This window comes from Teleopsis dalmanni, chromosome X, assembly GCF_002237135.1.
Source record: "Teleopsis dalmanni isolate 2A chromosome X, ASM223713v2, whole genome shotgun sequence".
NCBI classification, from domain to species: domain Eukaryota; kingdom Metazoa; phylum Arthropoda; class Insecta; order Diptera; family Diopsidae; genus Teleopsis; species Teleopsis dalmanni.
Window position 1 is genome coordinate 14,000,438 of NC_051848.1, and position 19,905 is coordinate 14,020,342.

At 30.1% G+C, this 19,905-nt stretch overlaps 1 protein-coding gene across 1 annotated transcript in view; it reads left to right on the plus strand.

Annotated features, from left to right (window-relative positions):
- LOC119687945 overlaps positions 1-19,905 on the plus strand; it is a 64,346-nt gene that overhangs the window by 34,369 nt on the left and 10,072 nt on the right. Inside the window, exons 6-11 of the mRNA XM_038102507.1 lie at positions 5,267-5,477; positions 5,589-5,825; positions 6,795-6,976; positions 10,940-11,141; positions 11,669-11,794; positions 13,768-13,910. Coding sequence (XP_037958435.1) covers positions 5,267-5,477; positions 5,589-5,825; positions 6,795-6,976; positions 10,940-11,141; positions 11,669-11,794; positions 13,768-13,910 — 1,101 coding nt within the window. The remainder of the gene's footprint in view (positions 1-5,266; positions 5,478-5,588; positions 5,826-6,794; positions 6,977-10,939; positions 11,142-11,668; positions 11,795-13,767; positions 13,911-19,905) is intronic.

A 19,905-nucleotide genomic window follows, 5' to 3' on the forward strand; every position in this document is an offset into this window, starting at 1 on the left:
TTTTTATATTCTGCAATTGCACTGAAAGGTTGAAAAACTTCAAAAATTTCAAAAATTTCGAGTAGTGAATTTTGGCTGAAAGTCGAAAAATACAGAAGCACAAGAGCGCACTAATTAATAAAAATCTTGCTAAAGAAAAAACTGAAAGGAAAACTCTATGAAAAGCAAGTGCTTGGTAAATAAATTTTTGCAAAAAGTCCATCAAAGCTCAGCCGAAATGCTTTTCAAATTATTTTCATGTTTTTCTTAATATTTTTTGCTTTTCTGGGTTTTCATCTTTTTTGCAATATTTCATTATATAAAAAGCTCAAAACGCAGCATAGAGTGGACGTTTACTCTTCACTTCATACAGTTTTTTTCTACTTCTTGACATAATATCCTTTTTTGAAAACTTTTCGTAGCATAGTTCAAGGCTCTTCAACCAAATAAATAATTCAAATTTGTTTCTCAACACAAAACTTTTGCTTTAAAGTTTATTTGTATGGTTTTTATTTGCCAAGCTGTCTTGCCGCCGACACCATAACACCTCGCACACAAAAAATCTATATACCAACACATACCTTCGCATATTCTCACTTACACACACCCATTGTCCAAGTCCTGCACTTACAAAAACGTATAAATGGGCTTTTATTAGATGTGTGACCTATACGTGTACCCGCCTTATTGGGCTCACATGTGTGAGGCTGTGAATTGTCAACAATTGCAATGTGTGCATTAAAAGCAATGGCAACTACAACTGCAACTGCAACTGCAATAACACTGATCTGTTATAGCGACAGTGACAGTGAGCAGAAAAATTGCAGACCATATCTTTGGCAGCAACAGCATGAACTTTAGTGCTGCAATGCAGCACATCACAATGCAATTGCAGTGGCGGCATTATTTTTGCCCTTAACGCACACAGCACATTTAAAATTTAAAATGGCACCTAACATACAAACACTTGCATAGATACTCGGCTCACAACGAAATCCTTTCGAAAGATATATAAAAGCATCAAATGCACAAGAACATCAAGGACATCAAGTCGTCACAAAACCAAAGCAGCCACATCAGCAACTATTCTAGTGATTCTTCTTCGCTGTTCTGCCGTTCTTGGCTAGCTTTCACCGCAAAATTGCAGCTCAAGCACGCACAAGTCAAAAATAGAAGCCAAAAATAGAAGAACAACCACAAAGGATAACAATGTATCTGAAGAAAAATATCACCAAATGCTGCAGGACACACTTGTACATTTTAAGATTATTATTTTTATTGCTGTTGGTTCCTTCAGTCGTTGTTGCAATTTAAGCAAATCTAATTTGTTTAGCAAAATACTTTCTTGCAACTGAAATTAAAACGAAAGCAGCCAACGCAGGACTTAAAGCTACTAGGACCGCAGCTACAGACACCAAATAAAACACAAGGTTTTCAGTAAATGCGTGTCCTTTCTAGGGCGCATGCACAACAAGTGGTTCTGGACGACTATCCTTTGCAAAAACTTTTTAAAAAATTGCTTAAATTTTTTTTTAAATATTATATCCTCAACTCTTAATTATTTCACTTATTTTACTTTATTTTTTCATTCTCAATTTTTACTATTTTTTGGTAATTTTAATTGCTCTATTTGTGAATAGGAAAGTGTTCTTTCTGCACTTTTATTTACTTATAATTATGCTTCGACATCTTTTTTGCTTCCACTTAGTACTTATAACTTTTTATCATATCTTTACTTAAACAATTTTTATGATATTTTATTTATTACTATATGTGTTCTTTGACTTTTTCATTTCTCTCTTTTCTTGAAAGATTCAACAAAATTTATTAAAACGTAAAGAAAAAATATAGCTGAAAACAACAAATGAAATTGAATCTTCTTCCGTTTCCGCTGAGTTAAGTTTGTAAATGCAACCCGTTACAAATCTACGAAGAGTAGTAAAGTATGTGTTCAAATTGGGAGAAAACCATCAAAAGCCTATCTCAGAGGGCAAGTTAAACCTCTAACAACTCCCATCATCTTATATGAATGAAATGGTGAGGTCAGGAGGACGATATGAGCATAAGGCTCTAGCATCAGTTGGTTTGTTCATCAGTTTCTTTTCATGAGACAGCGAAATTTCTCACTCTCTTGCTCGATTAAACTGCTTGCTGAACTCTTCTTGCGAGTTCCGTGAGCGAAGTGAATCAATCTTCTCACCATTGCTTCCTGTATTTCCCGTCATTTATCGCTACCTTCACAAATGTGCATTTGCCACTCTGGGATAATTTTTTTCACCATGCACCATTTGTCGATTTTTTCCTCCAAGTCATTTGCATTTCAGTAATTCATGATAAATGCCTTCCACCTCAAACGGGCAGATGTGTCAAAAGGTGTTCTTAAGGTGTTTAAAATGCAATAAATCTTTTTTAAACAGTCTTATCCACTTAACAGTTATGTAATCTAATAATCTGATGTACATCTATGGTATATATTGTGTTGAAACTAGTTGAGTCAGTGCAGTTGAGCACTTTTACTCTCTATGGTAACATATTAACTGCGAGGCTTCTTCAAAATCCCTCTCTACGCCTTAACTTGATTATTGTTTATCACTTCATCAGACTAAGCAATAATTGACTTCAGATCTGCATACCTCCCCGAGGAGCATATATATATTTGTTTTTTTTGTTTTTTGATTGGGAAAAAAGCTCGGAAGCCTAGACAGTGGGGTATTTCAACCGCTATAAAAACCACCGTAAAGTTTATCTTCGAGTCCGTCTAAGCATTTCTACTTACATCGGCAGTTGATGTCAATCCATTTTACCTTGTTTGTTCAAACAAAATGACTAATAATCGGTTTGAATTAAAAGTCTTTTTAATATTTATGGAAACAAAATATACTCAATTGCATACCTCTTTCAGATGCAACTAACCTCAGTCATTGTTTTTCATGCAATAAGAATAATGCTTACTTTTCAATCGAGAAAGCCTAGTTAGTGATCACTTCAAACTCGAATTTATAGTCATTGCATGAAGTAAATGAAATTATTGTGATTAGTGCTCAAACTCATTGAGGTCATTGACAGCTTGAGCGAAATCTAATTTGCTGAATACTCAACATTGGTTTCAATGCGTCTCAAAGAGTTTTATTAGAAGTTTTTAGAAGTTTTATGACCCTTCAATAATGATAATGGTCTCAGTTTTTTGAAAAGATGCTCATTTTATTTTAAAAAAATTTTTCTGAAAAAGTATTCAGAACTGATAGGTAAAACCAATTTTTTTGTCATTCGAAGATTGAATTCAAACATATCTGATGTAATCCATTCGGTATCAAGTGATTTGTAGCTTTTCAATCTATTTACTGCAATTACTACCTCAGATAGGTTCTCTCCGTTTTTTTTTTTTTGGTTATCTCTTATAAGTCATGTTCTTGGATTGACAAAAATATAATGAAATATTTTGATGTATAACATTAATTTACCATTTGGTATGATATCTCTTGATCTAACATATAGACAGCTAATCATTTTTTCAGAAATTTTTCTAAATCTATTCTAATCTATATGAATTTAACTTCAAAATTTCTGAAACACTTGGAAATATCGATTTTTTTCATTAATCGTCAAATGGAATGAAAAGACGAATTACTTTCCAAGCTTATTGGAATATGGTATGATATATGTTAACAGAAATTATTCTAAATTAAGTGGTGTCGGGATTCTCTAATTATATATATGAATAATGTGGACATGAATTAGTGACGAAATAAATTAATGGCAATATAAACTAATAATGATATAAATTATTGATGAAATTAATGATTGATGAAATAAATAATTGACAAAATAAATGAATAATAAATTAGTTAAATATTATAATTAATATTAATTAAAATTAATATATTATGCAATGGGAATCTGAGATTCGGAGACGAGTATATAAGAAGCAAATAGCAACTGTATATGATATGACTTCTTAAGAAACTTTTTTTTTTGAATAAGTTATCGACACAGATCAACATTTCTCTGTTCTAGGTATTCGGTCACAGGAAGATCGCAAGCATATAAAAGACTGATAAGGTCCACCAATTGATTTCTGATTTTCTCGGAAAAATTTATATGTAGCTTTGACTCTTTATGAGTTTTATTTCAATATCTCCAAAACTCTTAGAAATCTTTGACTTTTATTTAGCTCATTGTTAAACTGTATGAAAGCAGACATTACCCATGGATGTAAATGTGCGACCAAAATACTATGGTATATGATAAGGAAAATTATTTTAAATTAAGTGATGTTGACATTATCTAATTGCATATATGAATAAATGATAAAATGAATATATGAATATATGAATAATGAAAGTAATAAAATGTGAATCCGACAATCTGGGATTCTGAGAAGAAGAAGAAGAATCTAAGAAGCAAATTATAATTAAAATGACACTTAAGTAAATTGTTTCAAATTAATTCAAATGAGAATTTTTTCTATTTAAAATAAAAATATAAATACGAAACTGAAAATATTCACAAGTCCTGAAGCGTGAAGATGCAGAAGCGTTAAAGCGTAGCTGCTTACGTCAAAATCTGCATTAACAAGGATGACAATGAGGTTTTCATGGTCTCGTTGAGTTGAAATGAAATGAGATGAGTTGGGATGTGATGGGATAAATTAGACTGGATTGGGTTGGGTTGTAGTAGAGGGCGTTGCTTCATGACATGTTTCGAAATGAGTTGAGTCGAAACACAGTTGGTGCTGTTGAAATTTTTCATATATTTTCATTTCACATTTCATAAAAATTCAGAAATATAATAATTCTTGCAGCTCAAACAAAAAGTGAAACTACATGAAAAAACCATTAAATATAAATAGAGTTTATACGTCAATAATATATGATATCATATATATGCAACATAGAAATTATAGAAATTACAGTAATCTGCAATTATTTTAATAATAATAGAAAATAGTTCAGCAAAATTAAATTTCCCAGTTCTTAGGTGTTCATGTTATACATAGTACATATGGTATTATATGTTAATTAATTGAAATTATATGTAAATGTTTTGTATTAAAATTTATATATACAATACTTTAAAAATTATATTTTGTATAATACATTTATATAAATGTATATCTTAATGTATTTGTACATATCTGTATGTCGTATATTTAATAAAATTTATTATTGTACATAAGTTATCGAAATTCAATTTCTTTTCAATTTAGTTTAGTTTAGTTTGTTCCTTAAAAAGTATATCGTTACATTGTAGTTTCATAAACTAATATCGAAAAACTGAAATATTTCAGACCAAATCTCAAATATCAATATTCAGCATTAGACAGTGGCAATGGAGTTGTGGAACGAAGTCCGCGTGAACGTGCGCATCGGGAGCGCGCTCTCAACGTGGTCACACAGGAGTGGGTGCAGAATTCGAATGGTCGCTATGAAGTAATTGCTCATTTGGATGAGATTGGTTCGCGACATGCAAAGAATTGGTTTTTAGTAAATGATGCATCGGTGAGTTATAAACAGCTATACAGACCATTGTGGTGAATAACTTAAATTTGTACCATAAATACTTGACCGGTTTTTGTATTCACTCCGAATTTTTCTTCGATTCTCTTCTAGGTACGTACCGATCGCCTAATGACTTTATTACCGCTACCACCAGACTGTGTCGCCTTAGAAGATTTGCCACCAAATGAGAGTCCAAAGGGAATGTTAATGGAATTACTTGGCTCATTACATCATCCATACATCTATCCAGTACTGGATTTGGGGTTCTTACGTTCGGGTTCGATGAATTATGCTTGTTTGGTTACACCATTCAATTCACGTGGTAGCCTGAAGGATTTAATATACAAGGCACGATGATAATATAAATATTATTGACAAACACGTAATAGTTTCACTTACAAACTAATTAATTTGAATTTTTTCAATATTACTAAGTATATATTTTAACTACATTTATGGCATAATATGATGAGAGAAGGATTAAGGAATACTTATCCACTGTTGCAATTATTAGATACTTAATATGATCAAAAATAGAAACTATTACTTTACTGTGATTAATTCAAAATGCATTTGTATTTGTTAAAAATTTTACTTTTAAAATGTCAGTACTAGATAAGATATATATATACACTATCAAATAATCACGGTCCTTTAAATGCCTTTAGTTTTGTCTAGAATTACATCTAGAATGGCTTTGTATTGCTAAGCAACTCTGATTGAGATATCGGTTCAGTCATACATTTCTCTTCTGTAAGCTTGCAGTTATAGTGATATCTCAGATAAATGCAAAACGAATAAACTAGTCTTAATGTATAATACAAAGTAGCTTCCGATAATATTCAGATACCAATAACCAATTATATATGATATATTTCCATGTAGTCCATAATTAAAATATGAATAAAACAACTTCTAATTAAACTTTTTAAAAGCTAGTCAAAAAATAAAAGTCTATTCAAAAAATTTATTGAAACCATGAAACCGAAAACTGAAGCTTTAACAACTGCAATATTCTCTTGCCTTTCGGTTTTCATGACTTCACTCCCTACTTCATTTGTTAGGGTACATGCATGTCACTATTTTGACCTGACATTAAAAAGCCTTTAATTATACAACTTTGCCTAAAATTAGGCGCGATAGCAAGTGTTGCAATTACTTTCAGATACCAAATTGCATATAAGAACCAAGGTATATGTTTTATACCAAAATGTTGAAAGCCATCAATTTAGAATTTAATAATATCCTTTCCAACTTTTTTATATAAATATTTTGCTAATTTTTTCTTATATATTTTGCTGCTAATTCTATTTACAGGCGCAATGGAATGAACCTTGGGTGCGCAAATATACACGCAAGCCAAATGGCCTACCAGTGAGCCAAGTACAACGTTTAGGCCGTCAAATACTTGAAGCATTACTGTTTCTAAAAGAGCGTGGGTTTCCCTTGCATGGACATTTGCATAGCGGAAATGTTATTCTACAAAATGGCGCAGCTCGGTAAGTAAAACTGAACAAACATATAGTACATACCTACATTAAGGGATGCCAAAGTCAAGCATATATTGTATAATATATTTCATACATTTTGTAAAAACAAATAATAATGCTTTTCAAGTACAAGCAAAAATAAATTTAAATGCTTAAACTGCAATTTTGTATCGTGTGCGCCTAAAAGTCTGCCACATAAAAAAAACCAAAAATGAAGTGTTCGATTTATGCAAAGTTGCTAAGCTTTGCAATAGAGAACTTTCCAAATTTGATTTCTACTTTCCAAATATTTTACCCATTTTTTATATATTTTTTTCGTGTTGGCTGTCTAATAAAATATGCAAATTTCTATTGGGTCTAAAGTTTAAAAAATATTCTCTCATAGTTCTTTTTGTCGAAAAAGTAGGTTACGCTACGAAAAATTAAAGTTTTCCCAGAGCATTTCTATTAAAAATGAACTTCTCTAGCAGTTTTCGTATGTCGAAAAGTAATTTGAGTTCCTTTGCATAAAGTTTCCTTCCATTTTTACTTTGCCTTCCCACTTTTTGATTTGAGTTTCTTCGCATAATGCACAGAAAACCACGGAACATTGTAATCCTTGAAATTATGAATACACTTACACTCATATTCCCATTAAAAAATATAATGATTTAAGTTCTCTCTGTGCCTATATGTGTGCAGAAGGATGAAGAAGCAACTTAATTCGAGGATATTGTAACCTCAAAAAGTCATGGAGGCAATTATAATTAAAATTTTTGTATATTCCCGTCTCTCAAATCAGGACAACTAACACAAACATTTTAAAGCATATATATGTAGTTGAGAGGACAAATAGAAATTTAAGAAAAATAATTTTAATTAATGTGAAAATATAATTGTAGGCATACCAAGTAAGTCATTCTAATAATAATTTGCGGAAGTTGGAAGAGAAGTGTAATGAAAGAATAAACTACAGAAGCGAAGAAGCAAAGATATTGCGACAGAAATAGAATTAATATACCTAAAAACATTCATCCGAACACTAAACATTCTGTGTATTTAATAAATATTTTAACTTTCTTTGTCAAGAAGTTCATAATTTCTGATTCGATCAGGATTCCTCATCCCACCTCAGAACAGAACGCAAATCGTGATGGTTTAATAAATAACTTCTGACAAACTTCCTTAGTAATGCTAACAAGCAATGATTATCTGTAAATAAATAGATAAATTAAGTAGCACCTATTTATGCTATTCTATAATTTCAATTAAATTATCAGTCAGTATCTTTACACATATCAGGTTTCAACCTGTAGAACAGAATGGGTGACTTGAATCTTATGAATTCGTTCGCAGTTTATTTGTAAATAGTTTAATTATAATCCGATAATAATGTTAAGGTGTTTTTAATGATAAATAAACTTAATTAAGGTGTTATTCAAGCTCGTAGATATCCTTCCCTAAGGATATCTTTAATTTTTTGTTCCATAATCAAACTTTCAAGATATGTTGTGTATTTCGGAAATTATTCTTTGTATTTTGTAAACAGATTAATTCTTTTGAACTGTATCCACTGTATAAGCAAGCGCTATGGTTGGTTGGTTGCATTAGATTAGCGATTTTCCGCCGTTTTGCTACCACATTCCTCTCAAGAACCCTATTACAGAAGAGTAGAGATTAAATTTAGATAATTTAATAAGTCTTTTGTTTTCACCGATGAACAATCTGATAAACTGTTAAAGAAGTAACTTTCTAAGAACCTACGTCTTCTGGACGCCAGAGCCAGGCATTCACAGAGAAAATATATTATGGTTTCTTTTTCCTGTGGGTTGCCACAACTTATACAGTGAGGATTATGGGGAATGCGCAGTTTCTCTTCATAGGTTCCTATACACTAGTGAACAGAAAGAACTGCAGTAAGCCTTGTAGTGTTCATGCAGTCTCTTTTGATGAGTTCCGCGGATCTATTTTTATTACAGGTGGGCCACGTAAGCCTGAAAGTTGCATATGACTTAGGTGCCTTCCATATGGTATTGGCAAGTTGCAGAAAGTAGAGGAAAATAATTCTCTTAATGGTCTCTAGGGTAATATAAACCGGTACCGCCAGTGACACATCCAGGGAAGCAGCACAGCGGCCTAAACTATCAGCTTTCTCATTCCTTTCGATGTTTCTATGTCCAGGAACCCAGACGAGAGTGATATTAGTCAACCCATTGAGATCGTCGATTGCTTCTCTACATTCCTTTACTATCTTTGATTTTGTTATGAAAGATCTATTGTAGTTATAAATCACAAAGTGCTTCATGCTACGTACTTATATCTTTATCATTTTTATCTCTAATATTGCTTGAAATTAATAATCACATGCAATGATTTCCTTGAAAGATTATATACGAAGAAGAATTGAAATTATATGAACTTAAATTTTTAAATACTATAAATTGTAAGTGAAATTGCCTTTCAATAAACTCTTCTACGGGGAAACGACATACCTATAGCCAACTGTGATGCACCATATTTGTACATTTGCATTTGCTTAAGTCAAATAGCTCCAGGAATATGTACATAAATGCGCTTTTATGCATTTTAACGGATTGGTGCTTAAATTCATTAAGAGATTTCAGCTTTTCAGCTTTTTCAAACAAGTATTTTCAGATTAAATTGATTTCCGGGGCACGTGAACAAACAAAATTTAACTCCTCGCAAATGAAAAGACTCGGAATACAGGTGCAGGTGGGAAGACAATAACTTGCACTTTCGAATCGCATTCGTGCACTCTACACTCTACACAGTTCGATAACGTCAGTTAAGCCAAATAATAATCAAACCAGAGGAAAAAAGAAGAATTATTTAAGATAGAGAGAAGGAGTGGGAGTAGGAGGAAGATACGGATATGGTTGCGGAGGCGAAGGCGAAGACGGAGACGGAGACGGAGAAGGAGGATCAAGTTGAAGTGAAAGTAGAATATATATCGGAAAAAGAAAAATCTTCAACTTATTGCATAAATAAATTTTTGGATTCGCATTCATGAATCGCAATGATTTAAAAAAACAAAAATTCAATGGAAAACGATTTGTTGCAGTTCTTCTTTATTTCATTTATTTTTGCTGCTTTTCTGCATTATTTATTTATTTTTTATTATTTATTTTTTTTTGTAGTCTATGTATATTTTTGTGTATTTTTGCACTTTATCCTTTAGCTTATTATAATAAACGTTGAGCTCAATTTTATGAAAAATTCATACAGTGAACAGCTTAAGTGAACTTAGCGCGGAACAAAACTGGGTCAATTCCGTTAGATTGAGTGGGGGTGTGCGAGCGGAAGGCGAATGCTTTAACAAATTTTTGTATGAGATACTTGTGCGAATTTTAAATGCAAATGAAATGTTTTTAATTTTAATTAATAATGCAAAAATATACCTGATACTAGATACAGGTCTGATAGCGCTCCTGCGCCGCGCTTCCTGCAGAGAATGTGCTGTTAAATTCAAACTTAAGTCAGAGGATATAAAATGCTAAACGCTCTTAAATTTTTAAAGGCATTCGCGGTAATCAATGCAGACAGACACACAAAATATGCACGGACCTGTGCGGCTTAATGCGAGGTAGGCAGAAATATGTCATAAAGGATTCGTAGTTTTCACTTGAAGTACACTCTGCAGCGGGAGTAATGAATGGGAAAATCTGATAAAAATGCAGGAGCTCTGCACAAAGTGGTAATGTGAAAGGATGCGTAGTGCTGGAAATGTTGCAATTCATACAAATATGACGTTATAAAATGGAAATTGTTAATATCGCTACCACCACTCTGCCACCACTCCACCTAATATCTGAAGAGCGTGGTCATACTTATGAACGAAGTTCACAATGCAACTTTCGCATTTATTGAATTTCCACAGATTTATTATATTTATTTTTAACTTTTATATTTTCTGTCAGAAAACTTTATTTGTGCAATTTAATTTAATTTTTTTCTTTTCTTTCTATATCACAGGCTATCCGGGCTGGAGAATGGTTTGCTGGGCTTAAGTTCACGCATAAATGCCGTTATATGGTCACGCTCCACAACGGAAATTGAAAATGTCGATATAATTTGCTTTGGACATTTATTATATGAGATGTGCACAGGTCAGGAAATGACCACACCAAAACCGTCCATGAGAGTCCTCGAAATGGAATTAGAGCATTATCCACAGGTATAATCAATTGCAATAGAAAATGTTTAGTAAAAAATGTGTAACTTTTATTTTTGAAAGAATCAATGATAGGCAAAATCAACTTATTTTTTTTGATTTTATTATAAAATATGAATTATCAGATTTAATTCTTTGATAAATATAATATTTCTATAAGTTTCAATTACTTTTTGTCTTGTCTCACTTTTCAAAATAAAAAACAATTCTTTGCTCCTACTCCCATAAATATTTATTAATTATTTATATCAGTGAAAAGAATACATTTTTATTATTTAGTTTTTTCCGCACCGAAAAATATGCAACGAAATGAAATTTTAGAAGTTAAAATTGTTCATATACTGAACACGCAAAAAAACAAAAAGTGTTACCAAAAAAATAGGGAGTGTAAATTATACTAATTAATTTTTATTAATATTTTATACATTAATACGTAATAAACCCTCAAGTCTTAATTTATTTACTATGTTAATTCATTATTATTTAATAAAGACGATTATTTAATAAATACGTTTATATTTTTCTTGCAGATTTTAGATATATTAGGTCTTATTTTTGAACCGCCGAGCGGTATGTGCCCCTCCGTTGAGGAGCTTGTCTTATGCGATCTTTTCAGAAGCATCGACTTACGCGAACTTAGAGGACCCTGCTTTAGTGTAAGTATCAAAATTAAAATAAATAATTAATTATCTATATAATAATTAATTTTATATTTATTTATTATATCGACATTTAATATTAAAATAAATTCTGGATTAGCTTAAGTTTATTCGCTTTGTCCTGGTATGTGAATAGAGTGCCATCTTGTGGTGTTTTTAAATTCATATTTTTATTATTATTAAGTGAGAAACATACTATGACTCAGGTGATTGCTTCAATCGATCATTAAGTTCAGAAGGATTAATTTTGTTTCCTCAAGTTGTTAAGTTAAAAAGTCCATTTAAGATGACTTCATCAATCTAGCAAGCTAATTTATGGAGCGAATAATTTCCATTGAGATTACATAATTTAGTCTCAGTTTATAAAGGAGTTATATCTTCGGGTTACAAAGTTTAGGTTCGGTTGATTAAGTAATGTTTATTACATTTTGCCATAGGCAATAAACATCCATTTAGACATAACTCAGATTCGGTTGGCTGAGAGATAGCTATTATATTTTTTTAATACTAATTAACATCTATTCGGGCTATTATTTTTTTACCAGAACAAATCAATGTCAATTTCGAAATAGCTAGGCTCGATTAGCTAAGGGTTGGTTATTATATCTTTTTATTGTCACAATTAACATCTATTTGAACAGTGTTCAGGTTCGTACCTTCAACATACTGTGAATATAATATTTATTTTTTACCATAATCTATTTAGATGACAGAGCTTAGGTTGGTTGGTTAAGGAGTTGTAATTGCTTTCTACTTTTTGTGGCCAAATAACACTTATTCAGGTTCGATTTCTTAAGGAGTGGATAATATGTATTTACAAAGCTGATTAACATCCACTTTAGTTGCTTAGGGTAGGCCAGCTGATTAAGGAGTGATAAATATTTCTTTGTGTGTCCAATTAACATCTATTCTAATAATATAGCTGGCGGTTTTGTAGTCAGTCCGACAGTCTAATTGTGCTTTCCTGAATAGTAAAGCAATTTTTTATTTCAAGTATTCAGAAATTTTTAATTGTATAATATACGGTAAGTACTTTTTGGTATTTCTCGACAGGTTAGTGTGGATCTCACAATTATTTTATATAGTATAGTTTCTTAATTTTTAAGTTTCAACCTGTTTATATTAACATAATGTATTCCATTGTTGTGAGCTGCATACCGCTTCTTCAATCCGGTGCATAGATACTTCACACTATGAATTTTACCAGCTGCGTATTCGTCTATTATGTTTTTAAAATATCAAAATAACTCGGCTTTTAAAGTTTTCACCTATTTAGTCTTTACTATATTAATTTAAAATCTAAATATACTGACATGTACATCAATCTCCGAGAAGAATCGTGTATATATTTGCGATATCAAGCAATACTTATATGGTTTTTTAAAGATCAATACATAAAAGTAGATGCATATATTACTTATATATATTAACTCTTTTTGAAATCTTTTTAAAATCGATAATGTAGGGACTATTTCTATGTCCAAATCAATATTCGTCAATTTGTTGGACTAATATTCATCTTCTGACTGTTCTTCTAGAAATATAATAATGTTATACGTCAATTCACACTTATTAGATTTCCACTGATATTGAAAGTATCTCTATGTGGTATCTAACTCTCTCTGAGGGCATCTGCTTTCAACTGATAGATACTTCTTATTCAGATGCACCTAACTAATTATTTACCCATATTTCTTAGACTTTCATAACCAGTTAGTTAATCAGTTAGTCTGAAGATTTTTAATAGTGTCCCAATCTGCTTATATTTTTAATTCCTACAATTTATTTACGTTTCGGTTAAGCTGTCGCATGCATCTACCACGTCTATTAATAGATTCCTTTTTGGCCAATATGGTTCCTTGAAAAATTTACCATATTCAGTACATTGATGAGAATAATTTCTCTTCTCTGATATTGTTTTGTTTATATTGTGGAAAGATAATAAAAAAAATATTTTAAAAACTTTCCAGACAATCAAACCGAGCCTCAGCAGATCCACATTGAATTTATTGCATGCGGTGAAGAAACGTCAGTGCGCGTCATTAGGCAATTCATTAAGTGAAACGAGCTCCCCCTGCACACCACCCTCAACGCCACGAGACAGACGTTCTGGGTAAGTTCACTTCTACTAATTGAAAAAAAAATAACATTAATTATATATAAGGATTTTATTGAAATTTATTCAAAATATTATATTTTTTTTAAGTTATTTAACTTATTTTTTAATCATGACTTATAAATTCCTCTAATCAAGTTATATCAGTGTCTTTATGTTCTTTCTCTTTCATATCATTTTTCTGTCTTTCTCTCAATAAATATAACCTATATTAAATGTTTTCTGTATTCATGTTTTTATTTTTTATTTAAGATTAATGGAAAGCAAATAGGCACAAGTACCAAGCTTAAAATATTTTACCTGAAGATGCTGTGATTCTCGGAAGTCTCACTATGTGTCACTATGAAATTAATTAATTAGTTAATAGCATTTAATTTCAATAACTTTTATTACAAATCTTATAGAATTTAACAAAAATTTTAAAAATTGTGATTATTAGTCATTTATGTATTCCAATAAACGTAGTGATATTGGAATAACCGCAGATACATTAATATTATTACGACAGTTATTTAGCATTAGCAATTGTGGAGAGGCTGGGGAAGGAGAGCTATAATACTCAGTAACTTCTTTATATAATGAAATATGCCAATAATATAATATGCCAATACCATTGAAGATAAAATATCTCACACTCGTACTGCTAGTATATTATTTATCTAATTAAGATAGTTTAGTCAATTTAGTGAAGGAATTTCCGCAAAAAAAAATTATGTAGTTAATAAAATAAGTGGCTCTTGTCATCTCTAGCGAAATAACTTCGGAGATATTCCTACTTGCAATCTCAATGTTTCTCATATATATGAAAATAATATAAATTTATGTGATCAACGTTCAGTTTGTTAAACGCAAGTAGTTTTTGACTAGAAATGCTAGATACACAAAGCGTTAACGCAAAAGATTTTCACATTTTACTATCTTAGACACCACAAACTCAGCAACCAAAAAAATAAAAATCTTGTTTTGATGCATACAACCATGGAATTCTATACAGACCATGAATATATAAAATATTCATGTTTCTCCCCAGCGATGTGACCAGTGGCCAGAATTGTGCTTAATGTATTTTTAGCAGTATTTTAGAAGTATCCAGGCGACGATACATCCACTGGACATAACGTTTAAATGAAAATGAATTAGAAAAAGAAGAATGGCAGACTTGACTTTTATAGACACAATTCTACAATCCAGTTTACCATAGGAGTAACAGTCGTCTTAAAAATCTCAAGAATACAGTGGTGATATAACATTTCGCCAAACAGCTCAGTCTGCCTACTCACTCTTAGTTGTTATAACACAGACGATGATTGATGATTAGAAGTATACCCAACATATAGGGATCACGATACGCAAAAATAAATAGAATGAGGGTCCATATTTTTATCACATATCGTAACCTACAAAATGATAATGATAAAATATATACATTAGGATAAATATTTTTTTTATTCTTAGCCAAACTGTAAGTCAGTCTTTTGCATATCACAACAGTTAATATTGATAATATATTTTTTATATATAATATTTATTATCAAAACACATATTAAGGAAGAGATTTCCTATGTAAATAAATATTAAAATCATATGGAATAGTAGTGATATAGGCTATCGAGAGAGAATCATTCTCAAAACTTTATTATAATATATATAATTTATTTTAGGAACAGATAATAACTTTTGGTGTGTAAAATGGTCTTTAATTTGATAATTATTTTATTACGAGTACTGCACTTTCCGTAAATCAATGCTATTTATATATAACTTTTTTATAAAGATTATTTATTTTATGACTATGACTAAAACTTCAAGTCTTTCACACTAAATAAGTTCTTCGACACCCTATATTTGGGTTGATATTCAAAAAGGGTCTCTTCTTATTTAAGGTTTTTTTTTTGTTATTTGGATCAAAAGGTTACCATCTGTAATTTATGTGTATTTCAAAGCAAATATCCTATTTTATACAATAGAAGAAATGAAAATTGGAAATGAAAAATAAATCAAATACTTTGTTTGTGAATAAACAAAGTATTTTGGAAAGAACTGGAATGAATAATGAAAGATTAAATAATGAAAATAAGTAAGGAAAGGTTTGCCAAATGTTTTCTAGCCAAAGCCAATACGTGGACCAACGCTTGACTATACATATATGGATGGCACTCGACAAAATTTTATAGAAATCAATAGTTATGCCGCTATATATATAACATATTAATATATATGAAAAATGTTGACCAAGTTTTAAGACCTTTAACATTGAAAAATTTGTGACATAAAAATATTTACTATAAACTTACCAAGTATTTATTAATTATTTTTACAAATTTGTTAGTCGATAAAATCAGTTAATATATATAGTATACGGATATATTTACAAATGTTATCTTTATTACGGCAGTTATTTTTTAATAATATGGTCAGATACTTAATAATATTGCAGATACTTTCGAAATAGATAGAGTTTCTTCCAATTGATCCAAATAATCGCACAAATATGAAAGACAGACGTACACTGGGATTCGAGTCCTTTCATTCTTAAAGTATACAAGAGGATCATTTACTGTTTACATTGTCTCCACTCTAGAACTGCAAATATAACTACACCAACAATAGAACTGTGAGTGATATTTACGAATGAAAACATATATAATATGAGTATTTGTATTATATGATATTACATAACAACGAACAAAATATTGCATTATATAATTGCTGTCTATAACATATTGCTATATAAGTGTTTGTAAAGGTAAAAGAAATTCATGAACAACAGAATTATTGACGGATTACATCCAATAGTTAGTTCATATTTCTTATCGAAGTTCTTAGCATATTTCTATTTGTATTTTGTATGGATTTTGTATAAGAAATGGCACATATTGCTGTATATTTGTCAGTTAAGTACAATAGTCCAAACATGACATAAGATACACAATATATTTATAATATTTATTTAGTAAAGAATGACAGATGATAGTGTAAAAAAATATACATAGAGACCTTTTCCAAAGAACTTAATTATGTTAAATACCATATAACCATATACCTATGAGATGAGGGTAACTTCTCAAATATCTAAGCTCTGCAACTGGTGCCTTTTTGCCTTCTCATAATCAACATAGCTACCATTCTTTGTGCAAATCTGTTCGTATTACCATCGTACGAGTATGATGTATCAACGCCATGTTCATCACCATCATCAAAATCGCCAAAATCATCACATTCATCACATTCATCAGTGCTTCATCCGTTTCTGTTTCCCAAAATAAACTTTCTGTACAAAATGTTATATATGTGCCATCATGTATTCATAATTTTGGTTTGTTAATAACTCTCTTATGTTCCCCCTCCAACCCAACTATGCATAAATTCGTTTTGTGTATGTTTTATGTATGTAACTGTAATAAAATTCCTTATATATGTATTCTGTATACAACATATATGTATCTTAAATAAAAAGTTACAAAATTTTGAAAAAATTATACATTAAAAATAATAACTTTTTGAAGCATGTTTTGTTACTTAATTGTTCATTAACAATATTTACGAATATACGTACTTTCTTAATTAATTAATATAAATATATATAAATTAATATATATACTCGTATATACATAAAAGTTTTTTCTTTAGATACTCGTACATAATTTTTTTAAATTTTTGTACCCTTTTTATGCCTTTTACTAAATTTTACAAATATTCCCATTTTTAATAAATTTTTTAAAAATATAATTTATGCAAAATTTTCATTTTTTTGTTTTATATTTTTTGAAAAAATTTTTTACTGAATATAGAGCTCTACCTGCGCCCTACGAAGTCTTTCGTATGTACTAAACTCTCGCAATGCTAAACAAATTCATTAAAAAAAAAAAAATTAATGTAAAACCAAACATATTTTAAAGGATATATTTTAAAATAACAAATAGTGTAAATTAAGTGCAGAAAAAATATAAATTAATTTTTATCTAAAAAAAAATTACAAAAAAAAATAATTAAAAATAATGTATGTACTCACAACAAACCAACTAACTCACAAAATAGCAAACCACTCAAAACTTAACCTAAAAACTACTACCTACTTCACTTGTAAAGGTTTTTTGCTGGATAAAAGATATTTTGTTATAGAGCAAGTGGTAAGTGGCAATTTTTGTTAAGCAAACACTACCACACACGAAACAATACCAATACACTCAGACACAACAGCACTTAGGCACATATTGAGCACTCATCGAGAATGAACAATAACAGAAAAACTGAGCTTGGAAGGGTGAAGTCGAAAGACACAAACAGATAGGTCAAAATCACACAATCGAACATCGAGTTAAGCTCCATGTTACACAAAGTTGTTACGACACAAACACGTAGAATTACACAAAAGAAGATGAACACCAGAAGAACAGAAGAAGAGCAGAACAGAAATGACAATTTCAAGTAACAAGCCTGACACAAAAAAATTCCAAATCTTAAAATAAATTTAATTGATATATAAAAATAAAAACATTTTAAATAAACTATAAAACAGCAGTCAATTACACAGTAACATAATTCAGAAGACACAAAAACAAACAAAAAAACGGTTCGCGTTAACACAATCAAACTACAGTCTAAACACTTACCATGGACTTATCGAACACATTTTTAAATGGATTTAGTATGGATTTTGTATAAAAAATGACGAATATTGCTGCATATTTGTCGATAGACGTGCAATTGTCTGACCATAGCATTAGTATTTAAAAAGAAAGAAGTACAAAACTTTATTAATACAGAGGTTCAATTACACAATATTCGATCGTGAAACATATCTAGATTTAAAGAGAGTTCTAAACATAACACAACATCTTGAAAATGTGTTTTTTACATATATTAATTGAACGAATTTTAAAAGAAAATATAACTTTATGGTAATACAATGTCACACAATTACACAATATTACAAATAAAATACAATACATAATTCGGCATTGAAAGCATTTTATTGATTAGCTTTATATGTGTACATCTATTTTTCTACCCATGTTGCTTGAGCCATGAGTCAAGCAAAATAATTAGCAAAACTCTAGCTATTTTGAACTAACCACTGAAATTTATTAATATATTTTCATATGTTTCTCTGTTCCCGGAACTTATTGACAATACGATAATAACACAATAAGAAGTGATACATAAACTTATTATTAAATACTTTAAAAAAAAACTTCCCTTAAATATAGGACCCATGCCCTACAAGCCAACACATTATTATTTATTATGTTCTTTAAGAATTATACTAAAGCTTATATTACCAATTATTTTTAGTATACGTCACATATACCTATACACGATATACCTATACTATATTAGATTGGACTTTAAAACGGGTTGGGAATTTGTCATCACATCACTGCATCCTTTCAGAATTATTGTAACATACCCACTCGTTCACTCCATAGACGAGTAGCAGTTAAGAATGCCATTATGTTCTTTGGAGAGATGTTGTCTAATTCTATTATAAGTGGATAGGCAGTGGATAAGTATCAAAGTCTCTGTCTGGCGAGACTATCACAGTGATACAAATTGTGTCACTAATCACTAACTAATATAACTATCTGTCTTATTACAAATATATCTGTTATTTTAGAAAGGCTGTATAGAAACGAAAAAGGAAAGAAAAGAATAAAACATAACAAAATTTTCAAATAAAACAATAAAAAAATAAAAAAAAATGAATTGTACAAGAATTTTAGAAGACAGAAACAGATAAATGAAGAAAAATAGAAGGAAAAATGAATAAAAAAATAAATAAAAAAGCCAAGAATTGAGAAAAAGTACAAACTTAAAATGTTATAGGAGAGCTGTTATCTTATAGAATTTAAATGAAAAAACTATTAGGAAAGTAGAAGCAGATTTTAAAGATCCATCCAAATCGATTTATAGGAAACGTGGATATTTGAAAAGTAAAAACTCTTATTAAAGTAAAAAGGAATATACTAAAAGTAAAAAAAATAAAACTGAA